At 39.0% G+C, this 22,519-nt stretch overlaps 1 protein-coding gene and 1 long non-coding RNA gene across 6 annotated transcripts in view; one reads left to right on the top strand and one right to left on the bottom strand.

Annotated features, from left to right (window-relative positions):
• The window catches only part of LOC143669344 (uncharacterized), a 29,260-nt gene extending 24,243 nt beyond the window's left edge, over positions 1–5,017 (bottom strand). Inside the window, exon 1 of the long non-coding RNA XR_013168865.1 lies at positions 4,812–5,017. This is a non-coding gene — a long non-coding RNA (uncharacterized LOC143669344). The remainder of the gene's footprint in view (positions 1–4,811) is intronic.
• AHI1 (Abelson helper integration site 1) overlaps positions 1–7,615 on the top strand; it is a 209,330-nt gene extending 201,715 nt beyond the window's left edge. For 2 of the 5 annotated variants that reach the window (XM_077144075.1, XM_077144074.1), the window contains exon 27: positions 1,641–2,070. In XM_077144075.1, coding sequence (XP_077000190.1) covers positions 1,641–1,824 — 184 coding nt within the window. In that variant the 3' untranslated portion in view covers positions 1,825–2,070. Of the gene's footprint in view, positions 1–1,640; positions 2,071–7,275 lie in introns of those variants that run through there. The other 3 variants (XM_077144078.1, XM_077144079.1, XM_077144082.1) reach the window with 3 other exon arrangements.
• Positions 7,616–22,519: the final 14,904 nt, after the last annotated feature.

Raw genomic sequence — 22,519 nt, 5'->3', positions numbered from 1 at the left:
CTGTTGTTTCATGTATTTTGTCCAGTTATTTTGGCTCTTTTAGGAGAGATTAAATCTGGGCCCCATTACTCTATCTTGTCAACAAGCAAAGGTCCAAAAAACAGTTGTGTGTATTTTCAAGGGAGTTTTCTGATAAATTATATGTGGATGGTGAGGTAAGAAAAGGAGTAGAGGATCACTCCAATCTGATCTCCCTGCAGTGGTCAGGGAAAATCAAAAAGGTAAGACAGTCTATGCGCCATGCAGGAGCATTCACAGGGTGGACAAGAAGACAAGGCCTTAGGAGGAGAGCAGGGTCCAAGACATCAAAGTGTGGAGGTACCCGGGTATCCCCAAACCAGTGAGTGCCCAACTCCTCTAGGGCAGGGGCCAAAAACCAGGGTCTGCGAGTCAGACTTGGTCTTCATGTCTTTGACTGGGCCCCATCTGTGTGTATCTTTGTGGGGGGGGGGGGGGGGATTTTATTAGTCATTCAAATATAACAAGATTTCACACAAAAGAAGCAAATCTCTTACATCTCTTGAAAATAATCAGAAAATCTGGGAACCCAGCTCCACATTCTTTCATTGCTTCCATCAGCTGGAGCTGAGAAGTGGGTGGCCTCCTTTAGATGGAACACCTGCCACCCAGTCTGCCAGTCTCCACCTCCGCTGTGCCCCCCGCTTGCTGCCCTCTTTCACCTTGTCTCCCTGGCCTCCACCGACATTGAGTTGTGACTCCAAAGAGAGGGGACCGGTTCCTATAGGCAAGACCAAGGGGTGGATTGCAGGTAGACTACACTTTGGAAGTACCCGTGCTTTTTTTGCAAGCTAAACCTTTTCTAGACTCTCCTGTGATTCTGTTCCTTTATACTTAATTTTACTTGTTCTTTCATCTTTGTTACTTTTTAAAATTTTCCTTCTCCCCCCAGTCATCTAACTTCATTCTACTTATTTATTCATATTTATTCAATTCTGCTTATCACTTGCTTGTGACATTCTTGCATCTTTTTCAAGCTGTTTTAGTGTCATCCATCTTTCCTGGGCATCCTAAGAAGGAAACAGTCTTCCATTCTTCAATTTTCCCTCCTTTCATTGCTTTTGTGTTTATTTTTTCCTAACCTAACGTGTGCTACAACACAGCCACGCACCAAATGTCTGTTTTAAATTACAAAACATACTGTTACCATTATACTTTTACAATTACTAATATAAAATATACTGTTAGCATTGAATCATTTGACAAGCTCACATTCCCATCCCAAAGGTCAGAATGTCAAAACTTTCTTATGCGTATACTTTCTTCATCCCTTTCATAGTCACTAAGGAATCTCCCATACTTTTACATGCATACACTATGTAAGTCCATTTAATTTTATATGGTAAAAACCATCTGGTTTTTCCCAGGCATCGGATATATTTCTGAAGGAGATGAGGTTTACTTAATTCTTTTCCTTTGTCATGGTCATTAAGAAGAAGCTAAGTTTATCTCTCTCGGTTCTTTTAAGCAACCCACATTCTCTGATTCCCATATTCTTTCTCGAATTTTCCCATTTATCCCCCTTTCAGTCCCCATTGCCCCTTCCCTCTGCCAAAGCCTCATCTGAAATATTGCAATATCTTTCTCACTGGTTCCTGGTTTGGGGCCTCTCCCTCCTGCAGTTCTGATGTGAGTGAAGTGCGGAGCCGTGAGGGTCCTGGACACTTAATGGACATGCAACTGAAGAAGAAGAAGCAACTGGGCCAAAAAGCGACCCTGATCACGGTAAGAGGAAAATCAGGAGAAAGCTGTGTCTTGAAGCCAACAGGAAAAGACTTACTGACAGCTGCCAGAGAGCACAAATGAACGAAGGGCTGAAGGGGAGTTTGCATCCCAGAGGCCATCTGTGACCTTGGAGAGGGTGGTTTGGGTGGAAAACCCTGCACACACAACCCCGATCACCTGCAGCCTGATGAGTGGGAAGGGATTGACAGTAGGAGAGGATTTTTTCAGCGAGAAACTGGGCTCCAAAAGAGAAAAAAAAACGGGTGGTTACTAGTGGAAACCACCCAGCTAGAGAAGATGTTTGTAGAGAGGGGAATGACCAAGAGTATTTACAGGCTGAGAGGAAAGAGCCAGTTGAGGATATGAGAAAAGGGCGAGACTCCCTGGAGTTTAAAACAGAAAAGGGAGGCCCTAGACCCTTCCCCACTGAGATGGGGGGTGGGGGTGGGTGGCGGTCAATGGCTTGCTCTCCTGTGGGGAAGTGGGGGGGATTAAGAAGGGTGGGGCAGTTATCCTTCCTGTCTGCAGTCCTCTTTGGTCTCTATTAAGTAGAAATGACGTTTGTCAGCTGAAACTGAAATATCCACATTGGTGAATTTGTCACTTTCTAGAAACTAGATTCAAAATTTTAGCATGGAAAATATTGCTCGATTTGAATTGTAAAAACAAAGAAAATGTAATTATACAGAAGAAAGCATGTAGATGAATTACCATTGTGGGTTAAGGAATGGCTTTGTAACCTTGACACTGGAATCAGAAAACATTTTGAAACAGATTTTTAGATTTAATATTAGAAACATTAAAATTATGCATTTCAAAAAATTCCACCATAAACAAAATTTTAAAGCCAACAATAAGCTGGAATGGGGGGAATTTTGTACAATGTATGAGATATAAATACCTTAACATATAAAAAGCTCTAAGAAATTGACAAAGAAAAGGAGTACACCAATAGATAAATTGGCAAAGGGTATGCTCAGGAAAGTCTTTAAGGAAGAAATGAAAATGGCACTTAATGAATGAAAATTCATTCATTCATGATACTATCTAGTCATCAGATTAATGAAAATTAAAACAATAAAATAATACGGCATTTTTCCTTCACAAAATGGCAAAATTTTTCAAAAATTAAATGCCTAGAGTTCATGAGAAAATAAGGAAAGGGCCCCCCCTTACAGTGATGGGAATAGTAAAAAACTGATCCACCCTTTGTGAAGGAAAATTTAATAATTTTTTTAAGGAGAATTTAATAATTTTTTTAAGGAGAATTCAATAATTTTTTAAAAAGAGTTTTCAAAATGTTCGTGTCCTTTGACCTGGCAGTTCTACTTCCAGGAATCTATTGTAAGAAAATATTCAAGCATATTTGCAGAGATTCAGTTAAAAGGCTGCTCCTTCAAGCAATGTTTGAAAAATAGAGAGGAAAAGAAAACTAAGTATGTAGGAATGAGACATTGATTAAATTATGAATCATTTATATAATGGAGGCTCATATGACTATTTCTCATGTTATTATAGAAATTTTTTAGAGACATGCTAAGATGTTTTTGGTAGCTTTTTAAAGGACTTTGATAAAATTAATTTCATATAAAATAAGTAAAATATAGAACATTATACTTCAAAGATATCAGTAGTTGTCTCTGAGTGGTGGGATCATGATGACTTTTTTCTCTCATTGTACTTTGTATATTTTCTAATTTTTCTATTCAACATATATTGATGTGCATTACTGAATCATTTATTTTAAAATGAGTGTAATTTCAGAGATATTCTAATACAGTCCATTACACTTAAAGAAACCAAGTTCTCAGAGTCCCATCTAGAAAGTCCTGCCCTAGAACTTAATCTCGCTTCAAGTTCAAAGTCATTTCTCTTATACATCGCTTTGCCCATCAACTCCGATTAGAGAGCCAACATTTGCAGGCAGGTATTCTAACGTGCACATTTTTTCTCCCTAGTGCATGGCATGTGGCTACATGGTAAACCTGCAGGGAATATTATTGAATGGACTTTCCTGTGGGATCGGGCCCAGAATTTTTATAAATCTCATTTTTCACACATGCTCGGAAACACTAAGCTAGTTTATCATTTTCATAATCACACTGCACAGATTTTCCTTTCACTTTTCATCTGATGCCTTTCAAACGGCCCCCACTTTTGTTTCTCTCTGCTCCTGTGGTCTCATGGGAGCACTTTACGAGGAGATACCAGAGAGACTGGGTATGGGGTTATTCCGTGACTTTGGATAAGACGACCTCTGTCACTGTGTCAGCAGCTGTGTACTATCCCTGCAGAAGTGAGCTCTCACTTGTCAGAGGTGACGTGGCCACCTCCTCCCCTCTGCCCCTTATCCCGTCCCTCTCCCCCTTTCCTGGCTGGCTTTGACGTGATTCCTTGCTCTTCTGTGTCAGAACCACCTCCCTTAAGGATGCTGTCTGATGGCCCTGGAGAAGCCCCTCCCTGTCCCCCTCTCGCTCTCCAAGGGTCCTCCTGGCCCCTCCAGCTGCCTCTCGGCGCAGCCCCCACCTGGTGCCCGCAGACCGTCCTCCCTCTCGGGCACGTGAGGATCCATCTCACTAATTTCCAGCTGCTCTTTCTTCCCTCCTCCCCCTTCCCTTTTCTGTTTTTCTTCTTCTTTTTCTTCCTCTCACTTTGTCTTGCCTTGTTCCTCCTCTGAGATCCTTTTTTTTTTTTTTATTGTGAAAAATAACATATATACAAAAAAGCAATCCATTTCAAAGCACACCGCAACAATTAGCTATAGAACAGGTTTCAGGGTTTGGTATGGGTTACAGTTCCACAATGTTAGGGTTTTCCTTCTAGCTGCTCCAGGACACTAGAGACTAAAAGAAATATCAATATGATGATTCAGAATCACACGTATTTGTTAAACCTTGTCGTCCCTGTTATAACTCCACCTTCTTTGATCTTCCTCCCACTCTTTGGGGGTAGTTGGGCTATGCCCATTCTAACATTTTCATGTTGGAAAAGGCTGTTGATAACGTGGGATGGGGCATGGAACTAGTTAATGTCTGGAAAGGCTGGCCCCTCTGGATTTCAGGACTTACCTGGTCTAGGAACCCATCTGGAGGTTGTAGGTTTCTGGAAAGTAATCACAGTGCATGGAACCTTCGTAGAATTTCAGTTAGAGCCCTATGTGCTCTTTAGGGTTTGCAGGAATGGTCTTGGTTGGTGTTTGGCAAACCATGATAAATAGCAATATCTAGCTGAAGCTTGCATAAGAGTAGCCTCCAGAGTAGCAGCTCTACTCCATTTGAATTCTCTCAGAATGTAACCTTATTTTGTTACATTTCTTTTCCTCCTTTTGGTCAGGAAAACGTTGTCACTCCCACAATGCTAGGGCCAGACTTGTCTCTGGGAGTCTTATCCCATGTTGCCAAGATGACCTTCACCCCTGGATGTCATGTCCCACGTCCTCTGAGATCCTTTTATCATCCTCACTGGCCTTTGCAGAGGTTTCCAGGGCCTCTCTGTGACTTGCACCAACCTCCATTGAGCCTGTGCTGCCTTTTTTATCAGGCCTTAAGTTGGGATACTTGTTTCACACTTCGTACTGTACGTGCATAGGGATGGAAATGACACACACTTTTTGCCTGTAGTGACATTGTGCCTTCCCCAAACTGTATGTATTTTATACCATTTTATACTCCTCTTTATTTGCTCTCCTGAGCTTCACTTGTGGCTTTTCCATACAACACCAGTTATAGTGGTACTGAACCAATGTAAAATCATTTACAATATGGGAAATATGGATTGACAAAGGCTTTTTTCTCTTCACACATAAATCTTTTTATATGAAATGCAGTACAGCCATTTATTTAAGATTGGGTCTGTCCTTAAAAGCGCGGGTGTTCCCCTGGCACTGGCAGACCCCTAGGCAGTGGTGGCCCCTGCCCTTTCTGTCATGATGCTCCAAGCCATCACTTTGCTCAGAAGGAATCAGTGGAGTTGACTGTCACCTTCACCAGACCCCCATCTTTCTCAGGCTGCAGTTTGTGTTTTAGGGGCAACCAAGTGCTAAGCCAGCTGTTTAGAGGAAAGACAATAACATTTTTATGTACATTTTCACTGGTAGATGAGTAAATGCGTTGAGGAGCTCAGGTTCCACCCCACTGGGCTTAGCACTTACTCCCCGGTCTCTAAGGAAGCAGCTTCTTTCATCTGCATGTTGGTGTTACAGGACAAAAGCAGTGGATTCTTTTGCGCTTGTGCTCAATTGACCAATTCGTGAAATACCAGGGCTTCAAAGAGAGGAAAGGTTTATTACTAGGCGCATGTGGCCAGTCGGCCCAAAATCTGTCTCCCTGAACTGCAGTAATTCTGATAGTTTTATAGCATCAAAAGATGGGCAGGTTTTAGGATAACTAGTTTAATGGCCCCAGATGATGTCATTAAAGTGATTTAAGTATTGAATATGTACAGATTAATTACATGCTTATCACAGAACGTATGTAAGAAAATGGCGTCCTTAATATGATAATGGGTATGATTTTTAGTATTATAATGAGGTATAGGTCACTTATGGGTTAAGGTCTAAGCTACTGCTCATGTCAGACAGGCCATTTTGGTTAAATCCAGTTTCATTTATGAAGATAACTTTGGACTTGAGGTGGGTTAGTTCTGGACTGACCCAAAACCCTTCATTAATAAATATTAGGGGCTGTCTTTAGTGATTCTCTAAAGCTGAAAAATTGGCTAAATGGATACAAATGAAGGTTAGTCACAAAGTTTTTACAATCACAGAGGCAGAAGATAAAGTCTATACAATCGGTATGAGAGAGCAAGGCAGCTGGATTACAATTTAAAGATTTCAGGTATTTCCTTCTGTGTATTCCAATATACCAGAAAGCTAAAAGGAATATATATAATGATTCATGATCAAAATAATCACTTAAGTCCTAATTTTTTTTGTTATATTGCTTCTTGATTTTTTAATAATCATATCATTTGTTTTCTTTCACATGTATGTCTAGAGGCACAGCTGGTTTGCCATCACAGTCTTGGTCAAAGATGAGACAAGCCATTTTTTTTTTTATTCATTTGAAAAATGTTATAGTTAACCCAATTGTAAAAGTAGACACAGCCATAGACTGAAAGAAAGAATTCTACATCATGAAAATGACCGCATGCCTTCTGGTCACTAATCCTGAAACATTAGCCATGTCATCAGCTTCCCAGTGACCAATCACTGGCTCTTGGTTTCTGGGACTCACCCAGGATGTTAGAGTACTTAGTTTTCTGTATTCAAGAAGTGTGTTTCTTTTTGCTTTTAATAATTTTCACTGCTAGAGCAGGTCTGAAACAACTCTGATGATTCTAAGAGGTGCTAACAGTGTGTTCCAGAAGCAAACTAGAAGATGGGTCATTAGCACTTTGTGGCCTGGTCACTTGTGTGTGGGTGGCAGAGGGTGCTGTTCCATTACCTGTGCTGTTGCTTGAGCCTACTGGGCTTTGGATGCTGCTAAAAGACAGTGCTCAAGTTCACGTACGTTTTGTATACTTTCTCCCTAGTGAAGAGCTAGAGAGGAATGAGGAAACCAAGACCCACATGCCTGGAAAGGAAATGACAATGTCAACCAAATGGAATTTCTCTGCAGAGTTCCAAATTTTCAGATACTGAGAAAGAAAGGAAGGATCTACTACTTCTTGTCCTCAAGAAAGACTCCAGATAAAAACAGAAGCTGGGTGTGGGTAGAAAAAATAAATGTGGCCTTTGAGTTTAATTGTTATAAACCATCGTGATGGTTGTTGGTCAAAGTTTTGGTACTTGTATTTATTAGTAATCTTATCAGAATTACATTACTTCTGTGGGAAAACCAATAAAGACTGAGAAACATCATTGTTACTCAGCAAACGTGGAGAAAAGATGTTTTTATTGTTAAGATGTCCCTTAAGTAATCATTTAATATTATCACATAATGTTGTATGAGGTTATGCTGAGTACATGAAGTATCTGCTTTTGAAATTTAACCTTATTTCAGGGATAAGCAGCTTCAGAATATTGTGTATTCAAAGTGGCCCCAATCAGAAAAATATCTTTAAAAGGAAATGATTTGCTTTTTAGCATTACAGTTTTATGTCTGTTTTGAATGACTCATATATATATAAGAATTGAGTTTTTTAGCTGGACTGGCAACATGTTCCAAATTTCTTTACTTTAAAAAATAGCACTTCAAACTTTTAAAAAGTTTTAGACTTACACTGATCAGTATTTATTTTAGTCTTAATATTTGTTTTTAAGTTATAACATAGCATTATTTATTTAGTTAGTTCTAGAATAAGAGTGTCATTTACTATATGACTATATTTTGAAGTGTGATGTTGCAATAGGAAATTCATTTTTTCCCCTCAACTCTCCTCCTTTGTCTATTATGTGACTGTGAGTCTGTCGAAAAAATATTTAACTCCAAGAAGGTCAAAACTAATATAAATTTAGAAAACCTCATTTGCCAAATTAGTTGATTCCATTAAAATAAGAAGTGAGACGCGCAGGGCTGGGCACTGAGGTGTAAAGTTGCTGCAGATGTGTAGCTCATGTGCAGTGGCTTCTAGTAAAAATATATTTGGCTCTTATCCCCGCACGTGCTTAGAGGCATGAAAATTGGTGAACACGCCTCTGCACTGTAGAGCTTTTCCTTTTTTTAAGGCATTTTGAAAGTGATGGGTAGCACCGAAACCCACCGAGGCCCCTGGCAAGCGCGGGGGTCTCCTGTCCCAGACGTCCACTGCCCCTCGCGTTGGGTTCTTATTTCAGTCTTGGGGATGCGCTTGACAATTCAAAATAAAAATATGCATCTTTCTGCAGTTTCAGCTCATAGTGTTATGACCTGTGTTGACTCTGTGATTTGAGTTTTAGTAACAAAGAATCTCAACGGGTGGCAGAAGCATTTTAAATGGAGACAGGCAAGTGAAATTATGTCAGGGGAGCTAACGTCTGCCTAGATTTGGATGTCCAAGTGAAAAAGAAAGGTTACTTTTATGTTGCAGCAACTGAAGACAGAAATACCAGTTGTGGGAAACACAGGAGAAGTTGTTGCCTCTCAAGCCCGGGCCTTTTCACCTTTCGCCTGCTGGCCACGTAGGACTCAGGTTATGTTCGTGAAAAAGGATAATAAAATGTCTTTTTCACACTCTCGGATTTGGGGTGGTGGAGAGCTCATACCAGTGCCCTCCAAGAAACAGACACATATTATGCTCAAGCAGAGAAATCAAACCTAAAAATCCATTTGAAGGGTTAGAGATGACATTTTCTTAGGAGCATGCTTTTCTTTGTTTTGTCTTCATTCTAAATTACTGAGTTTTATAGCATTTAATGTAGTCTCTTTTCTACAGTCAAGTTACACTTAGACACTAACTTGTTCTAGATCTAAATATTTCCAAACCATTCTTAGATATTTAGTTCCCAGTTACTGATCCAACTCTATCTTAAAGATTTAAGTGTATTCAGTATCCAATGAATGTGAATTAGTATTTAAAACATGCTTTCAATAGCATCCATTGTTTTTAATGGCTCACACTTGATACTTTTGAATCATGGACAAAGTTTCTGTTTTAAAAAGTAAACACTTGTGGCTCAGTGGCAGAATTACTGCCTGCTGTGCTGGTGACCCGGGTTTGATTCCCGGAGCCTGCCCATGTTTAAAAGAAAAAAAAAAGTGAACACTTAACCTTAATTTTATTTTTAAATTACAGAACAGTTTTATTAAAGAAAGCCATTTTCTCTTTGGGAAGTCCAGCAAGACTAAGTCTTGGAAATAACTTACTGTTTTATAACTTATATGACATATTGTGACTTTGGGTCTGTATTTAACTCCAAAATATTTTTTTGTTAGCAAATTGTAGGTTTACAGAAAAATCATGCAGAAAATACAAAGTCCCCATATATTGCTGCTGACACACACACGTGCACACATGCAATTTTCCCTGTTATTAACACTTTGCATTAGTTTGGTACCTTTGTTACAATTAATGAAAATATTATTATAACTGTTCTATTAACTATATAGTCCATCATTTACATTAGGGTTCACTCTTTGTACTGTACAGTTTAATGGATGTTGTTTTTATTTTTATTCCAGTCCATATGTACAACCTAAATTACCCCATTTTAACCACTTCTAAATATTCAATTCAGAGGTGTTAATTGCATTCATGATATTGTGCTGCCATCACCCCCAACCCAGTACCTAAACTTCCCCATCACCCCAAACAGAAACTCTGTACCTATTAAGCATTAATTCCCCATTCCTTACCCCCAGCCCTGCCTGTGGTAACCTGTATTCTGATTTCTGACTATGAATGTGCTTATTCTAATTATTTCATATTCAGTGAGATCCTCCAGCGTTTGTCCTTTTCTGTCTGGCTTTTTTCATGCAACATGACATGACATCTTCAAGGCTCATCCATGCTGTCAGATGTTTCAGAACTTCATTCCTTTTTACAACTGAGTCATATTCCATTGTATGTCTATACCAGAGCTTTTTTATCCATTTATCTGTTGATGGACACTAAGGTTCCTCCTGTCTTTCCAGTTGTGAATAGTGCTTCTGTAAGCATTAACGTGCAAATACCTGTTCAAGTCCCTGCTTTCAGTTCTTTCGGTGTATGCCTAGAAGTGGAATTGCCAATTCATATGGCAATTCTGTACTTGACTTTCTGAGGAACCAACAAACAGTTTTCTACAGCAACTGCACGATTTTACATTCCCAGCAACAATGAATGAATATTCCTATTCCTCCACATCTTCTCCAACTCTGATTATTTTCTGGCTTTTTTTTCAATAGTAACGATTCTAATGAGTAAGAGATGGTATCTCATTGTGGTTTTGATCTGCATTTCCTTAATGGCTAATGATGTTGACCATGTTTTCATGTGCTTTTTTTGCCATTAGTATATCTTCTTTGGAGAAATGTCTATTCAAGTCTTGCCAATTTTTTTAAATAGGTTTCTTGGTTTTTTTGTTGGTGGATTATAGATAGATTCTGGCTATTACACCCTTATCAGATATGTGAATTTTGAATATTTTCTCCCATCTTGTAGGTTACCTTTTCCTTTCATAATGACGTCCTTTGATGCATGAAGGTTTTTAATTTTGATGATGCCCCAGATGTTTTTTATTTTGTTGCTTGGCTTTTAGTGTAAAGCCTAAGAAACCATGGTCCAAAACCAGATCCTGAAAGTGCTTTCTTATGTTTTCTTCTAGTTTCATAGTTTTGATTCTTATATTTAGTTACTTTGATCCGTTTTGAACCTGAGTTAATTCTTGTATATGGTGTGAGGTAGAGGTCCACCTTCGTTCTTTTATATATAGATATCCCGTTTTCCCAGAACCGTTTGTTGAAGAGACCTTTCCCAATTGAGTGGACTTGTCACCCTTGCCAAAAATAAATTGGCTAAGGTGGGCCATGTTGGCTCAGTGGGCAGAGTTCTCGTCTGTCATGCCAGAGACCTGGGTTTGATTCCTGGTGCCTGCCCATGAAAAACTTAATACATAAATAAATAAATTAGCTATGGGTGTGAGAGCTTATATTATTTATTAGCTCTATTGGTTTTGTTGTGGGTTTTTCAGGATTTTCAATATATGTAGGACCACATTATCTACAAATAAGGAAAGTTATACTTCTTCTTTTCCAATTTGTATGCCTTGAATGCTTTTTTTGCCTAATTGCTCTGGCCAGAACTTCCAGTACAATGTTGACATTCTGGACCTCTGTATCTTGTTCCTGATATTAAGGGGAAGCTTTGAGTCTTTCTCTATTGAATATGTTAGCTGTGGATTTTTCATATATGCCCTTTATTGTGTTGACAGGGTTTAATTTGTAGTCCCAATTTTTTAAGTGTATTTATCAAGAAGATTTGTTGATTTTGTCAAATGCCTTTTCTGCATCAATTGAGATTATCATGTTTTTGTTTATTTTTTTTCCAACATTCTCTGTTAATGTGGTGTGTTACAATCATTGATTTTCTTACCTTGAATCACCTTGCATACATGGGATAAATCCCACTTGATCATGGTATAAATTCCTTTAATGTGTTATTGGATTCTGTTTGCTACTATTTTGTTGAGGATTTTTGCATGTATATTCATAAGGAATATTTGTCTAATTTTCTTTTCTTGTAGTATATTTATCTGGTTTTGATATTAGGGACATGTTACCCTCATAGAATGAGTTAGGAAGCATTCACTCTTCAATTTTCTTGGAAAAGTTTGAACAATATTGGTTTTAATTCTTCTTGGAATGTTTATATTCTGTGAAGCAATCTTGCCCTGGGATTTTCTTTGCTGGAGGTTTTTGATAACTGATTCAATCTCTTTACCAGTTGAGTTCTGCTCCTTCTTGTCAGTCCATTCCATCTAGTTTATCTAATTTGCTGGCAAATAGTAGTTCACTGTATCCTCTTATATTCCTTATTTCTATGGGGTTGGTGATATCACCCTTTTATTTCTGATTTTAGGTATCTGTATCCACTCTTTTTTTCTTTACCAGTCTAGCTAAAGGTTTGTTGATTTTATTGATCTTTAAAAAGACCAACTTTTAGTTTCATTGATTCTATTTTTTTTTTCAATTCTCCATTTCATTGATCCCAGCTCTGATCTTTGTTCTTTCCTTCCTTAACACCTTTCAGTTATTTCTCTGTGTTTTCCTTGATCTCTTGAGCATAAAGTCTTTCTCCAGTGTACTAGTCAGGGTTCTTTAAAGAAATAGAACTGACAGGAGGTGTCTATATATATTATGAGATTTCTAAAAGAATTATCTCACAACTATATGGGGATAGGCAAATCCAAGTTCTATAAGGCAGGCTGAAAGCTGGAAACTACAATGAAGGTTTTTGATGAATTTCCCAAGAGACGCTCTCTGGATGAAGAAAATATAGAAATTCTCTCTTCTGACTACTAAAATCATCACTTCTCCTTCTAAAGCCTCCAACTGATTAGATGACACTTCTCTCATTGTTAAAGCCAGTCTCTTTAGTTGATTTTAGATGTAATCAGCCGTAGATGCAGTCAAATACTGATGATTTAAGTCCACAAAAACAGTGTCTGCTTTACCAAATGAGTGGATGACAAAACCTGACCAAACAGACACATTAACTTAAACATTCCATCCAGAATGCCCAAAGTCTGGTCTTCATTCATGATTTCTGGATTTTTATCTTGTTCCTTTGGATGAACTATCATTTTCTCTTTCTTTGTCATATACACTTTGTTGCTCATTGTACATTTTCATACTTTAAAGTGTTAACTCTGGGCTTTATTCCCTGAGCTGTCCGTTCCTTAAGTTTATATATCAGAAAAGACAGATTTCCTTGAGTGCCAGTAGCTGACAAAAACAAACCAACACAAAAACATCTTTCACTATCTTTGCAAATTGGCTCTGTGTTGGCTAGTGCTCTCCTTCAGCGTTTAAACACTGTATCAAGATTATCCTGAGGGGAATGTGAAGTGCAGGGTCTCCCTGCCCTCCCTGTCTCTTCTGGGCCTATGTCTTGTCCTTGGCCAGTCTTGCTCATAGTCTTAGGAAATCCCCCTCTCTACTCCCTACAGGGACTTTGTCCTCCTCCCTGCATACTCTATTATATTTCTTAAAGCAGATAATCCTTTGCCCCAGGGCATTCTGACTTAATAGTTTCTTACACAGTATTAGCTGTCCACAAGCTGCTTCTTTTGCCTGATGGGCAAGTTCTGGGAGGGTAAGCCCCAGAAGGGTTTCTCCGTTCAGTTTTTCACATTGCCACCCAAGAGATTGGCCTTGACATATAGGCGCATAAGGGTCATTCTGCTCCCTTCACAATAGGACTTGGGACTCACAGTAAGAGCACAGACTGGCGCCACACCATGCAAGGATGGGATGAGGGAGGAACCAGCAAGGACACGGTGAACTTCTCCTACTGTTTTTAAAGCTGCATTTTCTTAATTCAACACTCACCCAATTACTGCAATCCTTTAACTGTTTTCCTGAATTTTGAGGAAGATGGCTATGTCGGATTATGCTAGTTGTTAAAGATTCTGTGGGGGAATGGCACACCAGAATGTCTTACATCTCCCTCTAGGTCAACCAAAAGCCGTACAAATACTTTTAAGGTTGGAAAGTCCTAGAAACTAATTATAACAGAAATTAGTGACCATACATTTTCATAAATATTTAAATGATTTTTTCCATCTGAGGACCATAACTGGAACATTTCATCTGAGGACCAAAGCATTGGAACATTTCCACCATACAAATTTTTTAAGTTATTTATCTGTTGATTTCTACTTAATTGAAGATAACTACCAGAAAACACCCCCCAAATCTTTACTTTATGTCTATGGCCTCATTTACTCTTCCCATCGAACCCAGGAGGTAAAAAAAAAAAAAATCGTCCCTATCCTACGAATAAGGAAACCGAGGCTCTGTAAGCATCTTGTCCAAACACACATGGCCAAGACTATCAGTGTGGGGTGTGCACGGAAGGCTTCTCTGACTCCACAGGGGGCTCCTGATGTGCTGAGTTCCAAGCGCTGTAGAGAAAGAGCCAGCAAATGTCCAGAAGTAGAGAATGTAGCATACTCAAGAGGAACAAAGGAAGTAATATGTCTTTTATGCCAAGGACCTAAATAAAATGAAATATATATGACTGACTATAATAAAAAAGAAAAACTGATAATTTTTTTCCACGATCACTTCTGTAAACTTTAGTCCATACTATAATTCTTAAGTTTTCTTATAAGAAATAGCTTCTATAGAATCAAACTAATATAGGTACAGTAATATATTTATTCAAGAAACAGAAAAGGCGCCATTTGAGTTGTATGAGAGATAATATAAACATCAAGAAGCACATCAATCAAAAGGCTTTGTTGACTAGTGAACTCAGTCTATGGATGGACCCAATCATCCAGAGGAGAATTGAATGTCAGCATCATTTAGGGTTAACAATGACCAAGCAAGCAAAGGCAGACAGCTACCCTCCGTAGAGAACAGGGAACCAAACTTGGTAATGAGGCGCTTCATTCAGCATATCCTTCTGCTCTAATTATTGAGGTGAATAGGAAATAATTTTACGGTAACTGGATAACGTAAAAAACATTTGTTTTGTAAACACAAAGAATGCTTTTTTTCCCTAATGATCCCCTTCAAATCTACATCAAACATATGTTGTGAGCACCCTGTTTTCTAAAGTGACTCTTCTATCCTCACACCTCAAATTCATACTGATAATGGATGGATTTATTTTGTCTCAAAATGTTGGGGAGGCTGATGCTACTAAGAATATACAATTTTAATTTTACTTTTAATCTCAACAGGAGAGGGTCCTAAATACATGTATAAGCATACCTAATTCATGTTCAACCTCTACCACCTATGTCAAAATGAGCCAAATATGCTTCAGTGTCATTTCTGGAAGTACTGAACAACCTGGTTTTTACTTATTCTAATTCATTCCTTCTTAAGTCATCACTCGATACTTGTCAAGAATTGTGAATAGTGATAAGAGGTCAGATACATTGGGAAGATGGAAACACTAGTGGTCAATGAGAGGGAGGGATAAAGGATTTGGGATGTGTGAGTTTTTCTTTTTATTTATTTTTCGGGAGTGATGCAAATGCTCTAAAAATTATCATGGTGGTGAATACACAAATCTGTGATGATATTGTAAGCCACAACGTGTGGATTGTATGTGTGTGAAGATTTGTCAATAAAATATTTTTTTAAAAAGAGGATTGTAGATGACTAGGTGGAGAAAAATTTAGGAATAGTCTAATAAACATTCATATAAGAACATGCATGTACTACCAGTAAAGAATGACTCCTTAAAATTTTGTGGAATGGACATGGTTTACTTAACAATGATAAGAAAAAAAATAGAGTATGAACAGAGGAAAAAGCAGTAAATTGAGGAAAATAACTTGTTGATAGAATGAAAATGAGCAACTGAAGCTTGCAAAAAGCTGTCACAAGACCAAAGGAAGAAGGTTCCCTGGAGAAAAGTTTGGTAGCTTCAGTTCAGTTTTTGGTATTTTCAGCTTAGAATCAGCAGTTAATTTTTTTTTTCCATTAACTTTGTTCACAGGGCCATTTTATAAAAATGCCCCACATGATTTTTTTGAGCCATAGTTTCTTCAATTTAATGTAAATGGAAAAAGGTTTAACACAGTAATGTTTTTCCCAACCTTGCCTATTTTACAGAAGCTAATGTTCAGATGTGTCCGCACATACTACTTTTAGCAACTAAATATTTCCATGGTGGGAAAGAAATATCATTAAAATCTATGCACTTTAAGAACATCAAATTCTTACTATACTTATCATGTGTGCAGGCAGAGTACATAATAAACTAGTGTATAGCAGCTGTAAATTTCTGAGGATTTATCTAACCACAAATACATTGAAATGGGGAAATGGAGCTATATTAAACTATGCAAGATGCTGCTGGAGCTTTGCCATTTCTGCAACATCCTGTAATTAATTTATCATGACAGGTCTGGCAAACTGAAACATCTAATACACTTGCGACAGACTGTTATACTAGAGTTGTTGGACAGCCTGCAGACATACGAGATGAAGGGCAACTTTTCTTTCAAACATGAATATAAGGATGCTATATTGAGGGCATCCTATGGCCAAGGATAGAGTTTTCACTTTTGAATTTCAAAATCGAAGCATCCAGAATGTGACGTAGCTCCTGGGCTGGGATAATGAACTTAATCTGCTCTCTGCCCTGTGTGGTCTTTCCCTGAAGAGGGGCACTATACGACCCTCGTCAGCCCTCCCTGGGCCTACGTGCCTGGTGCTGGAAGACCTGAAGATGACTTCTGTCTTGGCGGTCTCTTGGACACATCCTCTTCCTGCAAACTAGGCTTACAAGACCCCCTCCTCCATCTGTGTGTCCTCTTCTGGAAGCTGCAACCTGCCATTTGCAAACTTAAGCAGAGAAGAAATAAATACAGACATTATCCCACTCCACTCCACCCCAAACAAGAGAATGAAAAAAAAAAAGTAACTCTTTTTTTTTTTGCCTAAATAGATTTTGCTATCTGACGTTAAGAAGCTGTGTCCCCATGAACCCCATGTGATGCTCTCGGTAACTGAATGTGTCAGTGGATGCAGGTGTAATAGTGGTTGATGGTCAAGTTTGGATCTGTAATGACAAGGCTCAATCCTGCTGGGGCTGGATGTGGAGAGGCTGCCCCCAAAACGTGAAGTCTGTGTTGTAGCAGTGTCCACAGGCTGTTCGTTTCCTAAAGAGGGTCACAGTTCCTCAGACTATAATCAAGAGGACCCAAGGGAATCTGGAAACCTTGAACCTAGAAGTTTCTGTGAGAGGGGAAAGGTGTCAGGGGAATGGCCCCAGGTGGCAGAGAATATGATGACCCTGCCCAGAGGATAAAGAGAGAGCGGTGGGACACCAGGCCAGATGCCCCCACGTGGTTCCAGGCCAGTCACCAAAGGCCAATAGTAGATGCTCACTAGTTCTGTGCTCTTTGTTTTCTTCTCTCACAACCTTCCCTCTCTTTACCCTTATTACTGAAAATGGGTCCTATCTCGGGAGGCCTGATCAGTTGATTGCTTGGGCCTAACTTTTGAAGGAAAAGCAAATGGCAGAACCTCAAACCCAATCCCCCCAGAGCCACATGAGCAAGAGACAATGTAGGAAAAGCTTTTGTTTCCTCCTGCTCTCCCTACACCTGAGCTCTTCAGAGCTCTTCTGTGGTGTAGCTTTGGAGGGAGAATGGAGTGTGTGTGTGTGTGTGTGCACATGTACATGCCTGCGTTCACTCCTTCAGCAAGTAATTCTTGAATGCCTATTTCCCAGGCCTGGACAGGCACTAGCTGGCAGCAGGAGCCTCAACTTTTCTGTGTTTCACCTCCTGGAATTGTCTCATTTACTGTCACCCTTCATTGGTTTTCTGAGGACTTCCATAGGCAGTACTACACTTGAGATTCATGACCTTTGTTTGACAGAAAAGGCATTATTCTCCCATTTGTTCAAATCAGTCACAAAGAGGTTAAATGACGTGCCTGATGACAATTGATCAGAGTCCAGAGATCCTCCCCCAGTGCAGTGTTCTTTCCAAACGAGAAAACTCTGTACCGACATCTGAAAAATGTGAAAAAAATAATTATATCCCTGTACAAGAGGCAAATATAAATTAATAAGACTACTTTTGGAATCAATTTATCATCTCTTCCTGTAATCAACTCTAAGAAGGTGTTTATTTTGTTGCCACAATCTGTGTTTGAAAACACATAATATAATATACAAGAGCTTAAGGTTAGAATGTGAAGTTATAATGTAATGTAATCCAAATATGAGCATGCAAAAATAAAATAATTACGGGTTTTTTTTTTTGGTTTTTTTTACTGATGACTAACAATTTGTTCTTTAATTTAATTTTTCCTCACCAGTACAAATCATATTTATAAATCAATATTTGTGGGCAGAGAGAGAAGAAGATATTAGAGGGACACATAAGATTTCTATCCAAGATAAATTTTAACAGTCTTTGATTTCTTATTTTCCCCTTCTCAGAAGGCAGCTGTTAGCGGTATTCTTCATTCTTACCTTCATTTTTGGTGGCGGGGGGTGGGGGTTGAGGGTGCGTGGTCCAGGAATAGAACCTGGGTCCCCACGTGGAAGGTGAGATTCTACCACTGAAGCACCCATGCACACTCTTTTTACATTTTGTTTAAGTTATTTTAGATGGAGACTTTCAGTGGGCACCAATGCAAAGATTCGACTGAGTTCTCTCCTTGCTGCTTTTCAGGTCACCAGAGACATGACAGTGCCAGAGGCCGAGATGCCTAGGCCTGTCGCTTGCAATTCTCAGGGCAGAGCCGAGAGAACAAGGACCCAGGGACAGGATGAACTGCTTCCCTGGGCCCAGGTGACAAAGATGGTCACGAGAGTCTTGAAAAACTCTGTTCCAAGCTTGGGGAGGCAGAGATCAAAAAACATATCGCACTTGTGGCAGTTTGGAGTAGAGATGTACAAAATGATTTTAATGTACCACTATCTTATTGCACTGCCCATTTGCTTTCCACAGGGAAAGCCTTTAAGGCTTACAGGCTTTAAGCCTTTAAAGGCTTTTGCCCTTCAGTTGCTTTAAGGACAGGAAATTGGCCTCTCTCATTTTGGTTTGGAACATAAGGCTTTCAAATCTAATATGGTAATAATTAGGTTTTATGGATAGAAAAGCAAGATGTGAAGAGAAATGCCAGAGGGTTTCCAAAATCTTGAACCAGATAAAACATCATTTCATGAACAGTGTATGCAAGCCATATGATCATTGTTCAAGTAACCAAATAAATTATATTTTCTATTGAGCATTAATATAATTTGACCTAAAATGCCTTTTCATTAGATCAACTCGCCAACTTGGAAGTACCACAGGCCAGTTCAAAAAATGCGCACCTGACCACATCACATGCTGCTTAAAACTCTTCCCTGACTTCCCATCCACCATGCCTAAATCCGCTGAGCATCTCCTGTTTGCTCAGGATAACTCCTGTAAATTCACTCCTGCGCTCTCTAATATCACAGGGAACCCTCCAATGGTATTCATTTTCTTTGGATGTGACAGCAAAGAAACTTGGTTGGCATTTGAAATAAAGTCCAAGCAGCTCGGCCTGGCATACAACAGCCTCCAGCATTGGTTCCATGTGGCTTCTTCAGTTTCGACTCAGTGTGGGAGTCTTGCTGACATGTTCACACTTTGGTGGCACCAGGCCACCTCCCTCCTAGGACTAGTGCTATCTCAAGCCCTTGAGTTGTTCTCTCTGCTTGAAAGCACCTTTTTCACAATGTCTTTTCTGGCTTTGGCCCTTTGGGTTTCATCTCAGACGCCCTTGTGCTAAGATGCCTTCCCTAATTACTTAGGCTCCTCCTCAACTGTGTTCCCATGATGCCTTGTACCTAACACCTATTGAGAAGCTTCCATCATGACATTGAAACTGACATGCCTATAGATGATGAGCTCAAGAAAGTTGGCGATGGCGTCATATGCAACTTCATATACCCAGTGCCCAATACTGAATTTGGCACACATTAGGAGATCAAAAACACCACGGTAGTCTAGAAGAGGTGCCAACAGAGAGCTCAAGATGCCATCAATCCACTAACGTTCCTAATCTTCCAATCATCCTGTATTATTTAACATTTCTTGTGTGGCTAAGATGATTCTTTTAAATCTATGCTCAACATCACTGGATGGTTTCAGTGGAATATAATATTTTTAAAATTGTAAATGCCTGCTAAGAATAGAGGATTTCTGGAAGGAATCTAAAGTTTCATAAGTCATTCTACCATAGCATTGCATGGTCACAACAGTCTTTGACTTTTCAGCATCTCTTCTTTTTCTCACCCTCTCTCCTCTTCTGGCTCTCTTTTTTCTTCTTCTTCTGGCCTGAAATTGGCCAATGCCATTTGCCCACCTCTAGATTAAACTGTTGAAACCTTAACTGTTTACCTTCATTGTCTGATCTTGAATTTAGGGCATCCAAGATGGGTGTCCCATCCAGTCAGTGACTTCGGATACCTTTGCTCAAGGCCCCAAAACATTCTGATCAACTCTTTCTTTAGATAAAAATACTGTGTTAACCTGTGGGTGTTATCTTCCTTTTGTGTCTTTAACTTTTTTTATTGAGGCAAATTATCCAAAAGATTAAGTCTGATTTGCATAATATTTTGCATTCCCATTTATCTGAGGGTAAAAATCCTTCAAAAGCCTTCTAAAAACCTGTATATCTGAACCCTGTTGCCTGTGAACCTGATATCTGAACCATTCTTTTCTTTACAATTTCTGTCATTTTCTGAGAGAAAAAATTCCTGGATTCATAAACAAAAACTCCACAGTGTCAGTACTGCTAAGTCTGAGCATTTCATTTTAAGGACTCCTGGCATCATATTAGGTATTTTCGTGCACTTAAGTAAATCTAGTCATTTTCATTAGCCATATTTTTATCATCTAAAAAAAAAAATCTGTAAGCTTCAAAAACTGTCCAACAAGCCAGTCTAATATCCAGCCCAGCAGTGCTGATACAAAGAGTTTCGGGAGCCTGGAGACCCCAAAACAGAGGTGTACGAGCCACCTCATGTGTGCAAACTGGTGTAAAGAGCTGGAGACTGCAACTCTTTGACATGTGTCCAACTTAGGTTTGCTCGTGGATGTGGCACTTTCCATGCAGCTGCAGCTAGAGACACTGTTGAGTGTCTTTAACTTTTTCTCTTGATATGCTTTCAACTTTTGCTCTTGTAATCCTCCTTAGGATAAGTGTGACTACTCCTGGATAAAAATGTTAGTCTATGAACTTCTTAAGAATGGGGCACCTGTGGGCAACCCAATCTCTTTCCCTGCCCAATGGTAGAAGCAGAATTCTTTAATAGGGTATCGTTGATAAAATACATTTACTTAAAAATTCAGGCTCCCATACAGTTGCAATGTCAGTAGGAATTCAGAATAATAATGTTCGTGAAATCATGACATTGGCAGATAAAGTAGATATGAAGCTTGGAATATTTCTCAGAGCGTTTTAATAAAACTACAAGGGTCAAATGTCCTTATTGATGAAGCAACACATACAAGAAATCAAACACCAGTGTTGACATGTCACAAACCCTTCGAGTCTGCCACTGTGTGTCCCGCCAAGCTGCGGTGCTAATGTTGGATGGAGGTAACACCATGGCCAGGTAATTTTTCTCATAAAACTCACATTCCTTTTGAAAATTGTTTTTTTTTTTTTTTTTTACCAAATCCTTTACCACCTGTGTGCTTAGAAACTTATTTGTTGTGCCATGAAAAGTGCCATGTAGCTGATATTCAAAAACCAAAATGTATCATCCCTCTTACCCAGTGGGATAAAAATTGGTCTGGGAACCCTCCTCTGCCCTGCCAGGAAATATGACTTCACAGTTGGCCCATTACATAGATCACTTGTCAGCAATACACACCATTCCACTCAAATATTTATTTAATCACTTTAATAGGCTGTTAGTGTTAAATTCATAAAACAATTGCCAAAATTCCAATTCGCTTTGCCTTATGTACCAATACAGATAAGTATTTATTGTACTTATTTATGATTATAGACTAATTTGACTAACAGCTAGCATTTGTCAAACACGGACTATGTGCCAGGCTCCTTCTCAGGAGCCCTAGTTGCATTATCTCATTTAATTTTCAAAATAAGTTAACAAGTTAGATTATTACCATCATTAAAAAAAATAATAAAAACACTGCAGCTCAGAAAGGTTAAGCAATGTGTCTGAGATCACTCAGCTTTTAAGTTGGTGTGTCAGGAATAGTCCCCAGGTATGTCTGACTCCCCAGCTCTTGCACTTCACAAAGAGATACCACTCCGCAGCCAAGAAGATTCAATAAAAACTTAAATGCAATTTAAAAAATAGGGGAGAAATAAGTGTTGGTGAGGATTGCAAAAATTGGGACCCTCATGCATCAATAGTGGGGATTATAAAATGGTGCAGCCCTGTGGAAAACAGTTTGGAGGTTCCTCAATAAGTTAAACATGGAATTACCAATGACCCACTCCAAGGCATATACCCAAAAGAACTGAAAACAGATGTTCAAAAGAAAATGGGCACACAAATGTTTATAGCAGCACTATTCACCATAGATATGACCGTCAAGAAATGAATAGATAAACGAAATGTGGAATGTCCATAAAACGGAATATTATTCAGCCATGAAAAGGAATGAAGTGCCGATTGATTTATGCAAAAACATGGATGAACTTTGAAAACATTGTTCTAAGTG

This window comes from Tamandua tetradactyla, chromosome 25 (assembly GCF_023851605.1).
Source record: "Tamandua tetradactyla isolate mTamTet1 chromosome 25, mTamTet1.pri, whole genome shotgun sequence".
NCBI classification, from domain to species: Eukaryota; Metazoa; Chordata; class Mammalia; order Pilosa; family Myrmecophagidae; genus Tamandua; species Tamandua tetradactyla.
Note: the sequence above shows the minus strand (reverse complement) of the source record. Positions and strands in the feature narration are given on the sequence as shown.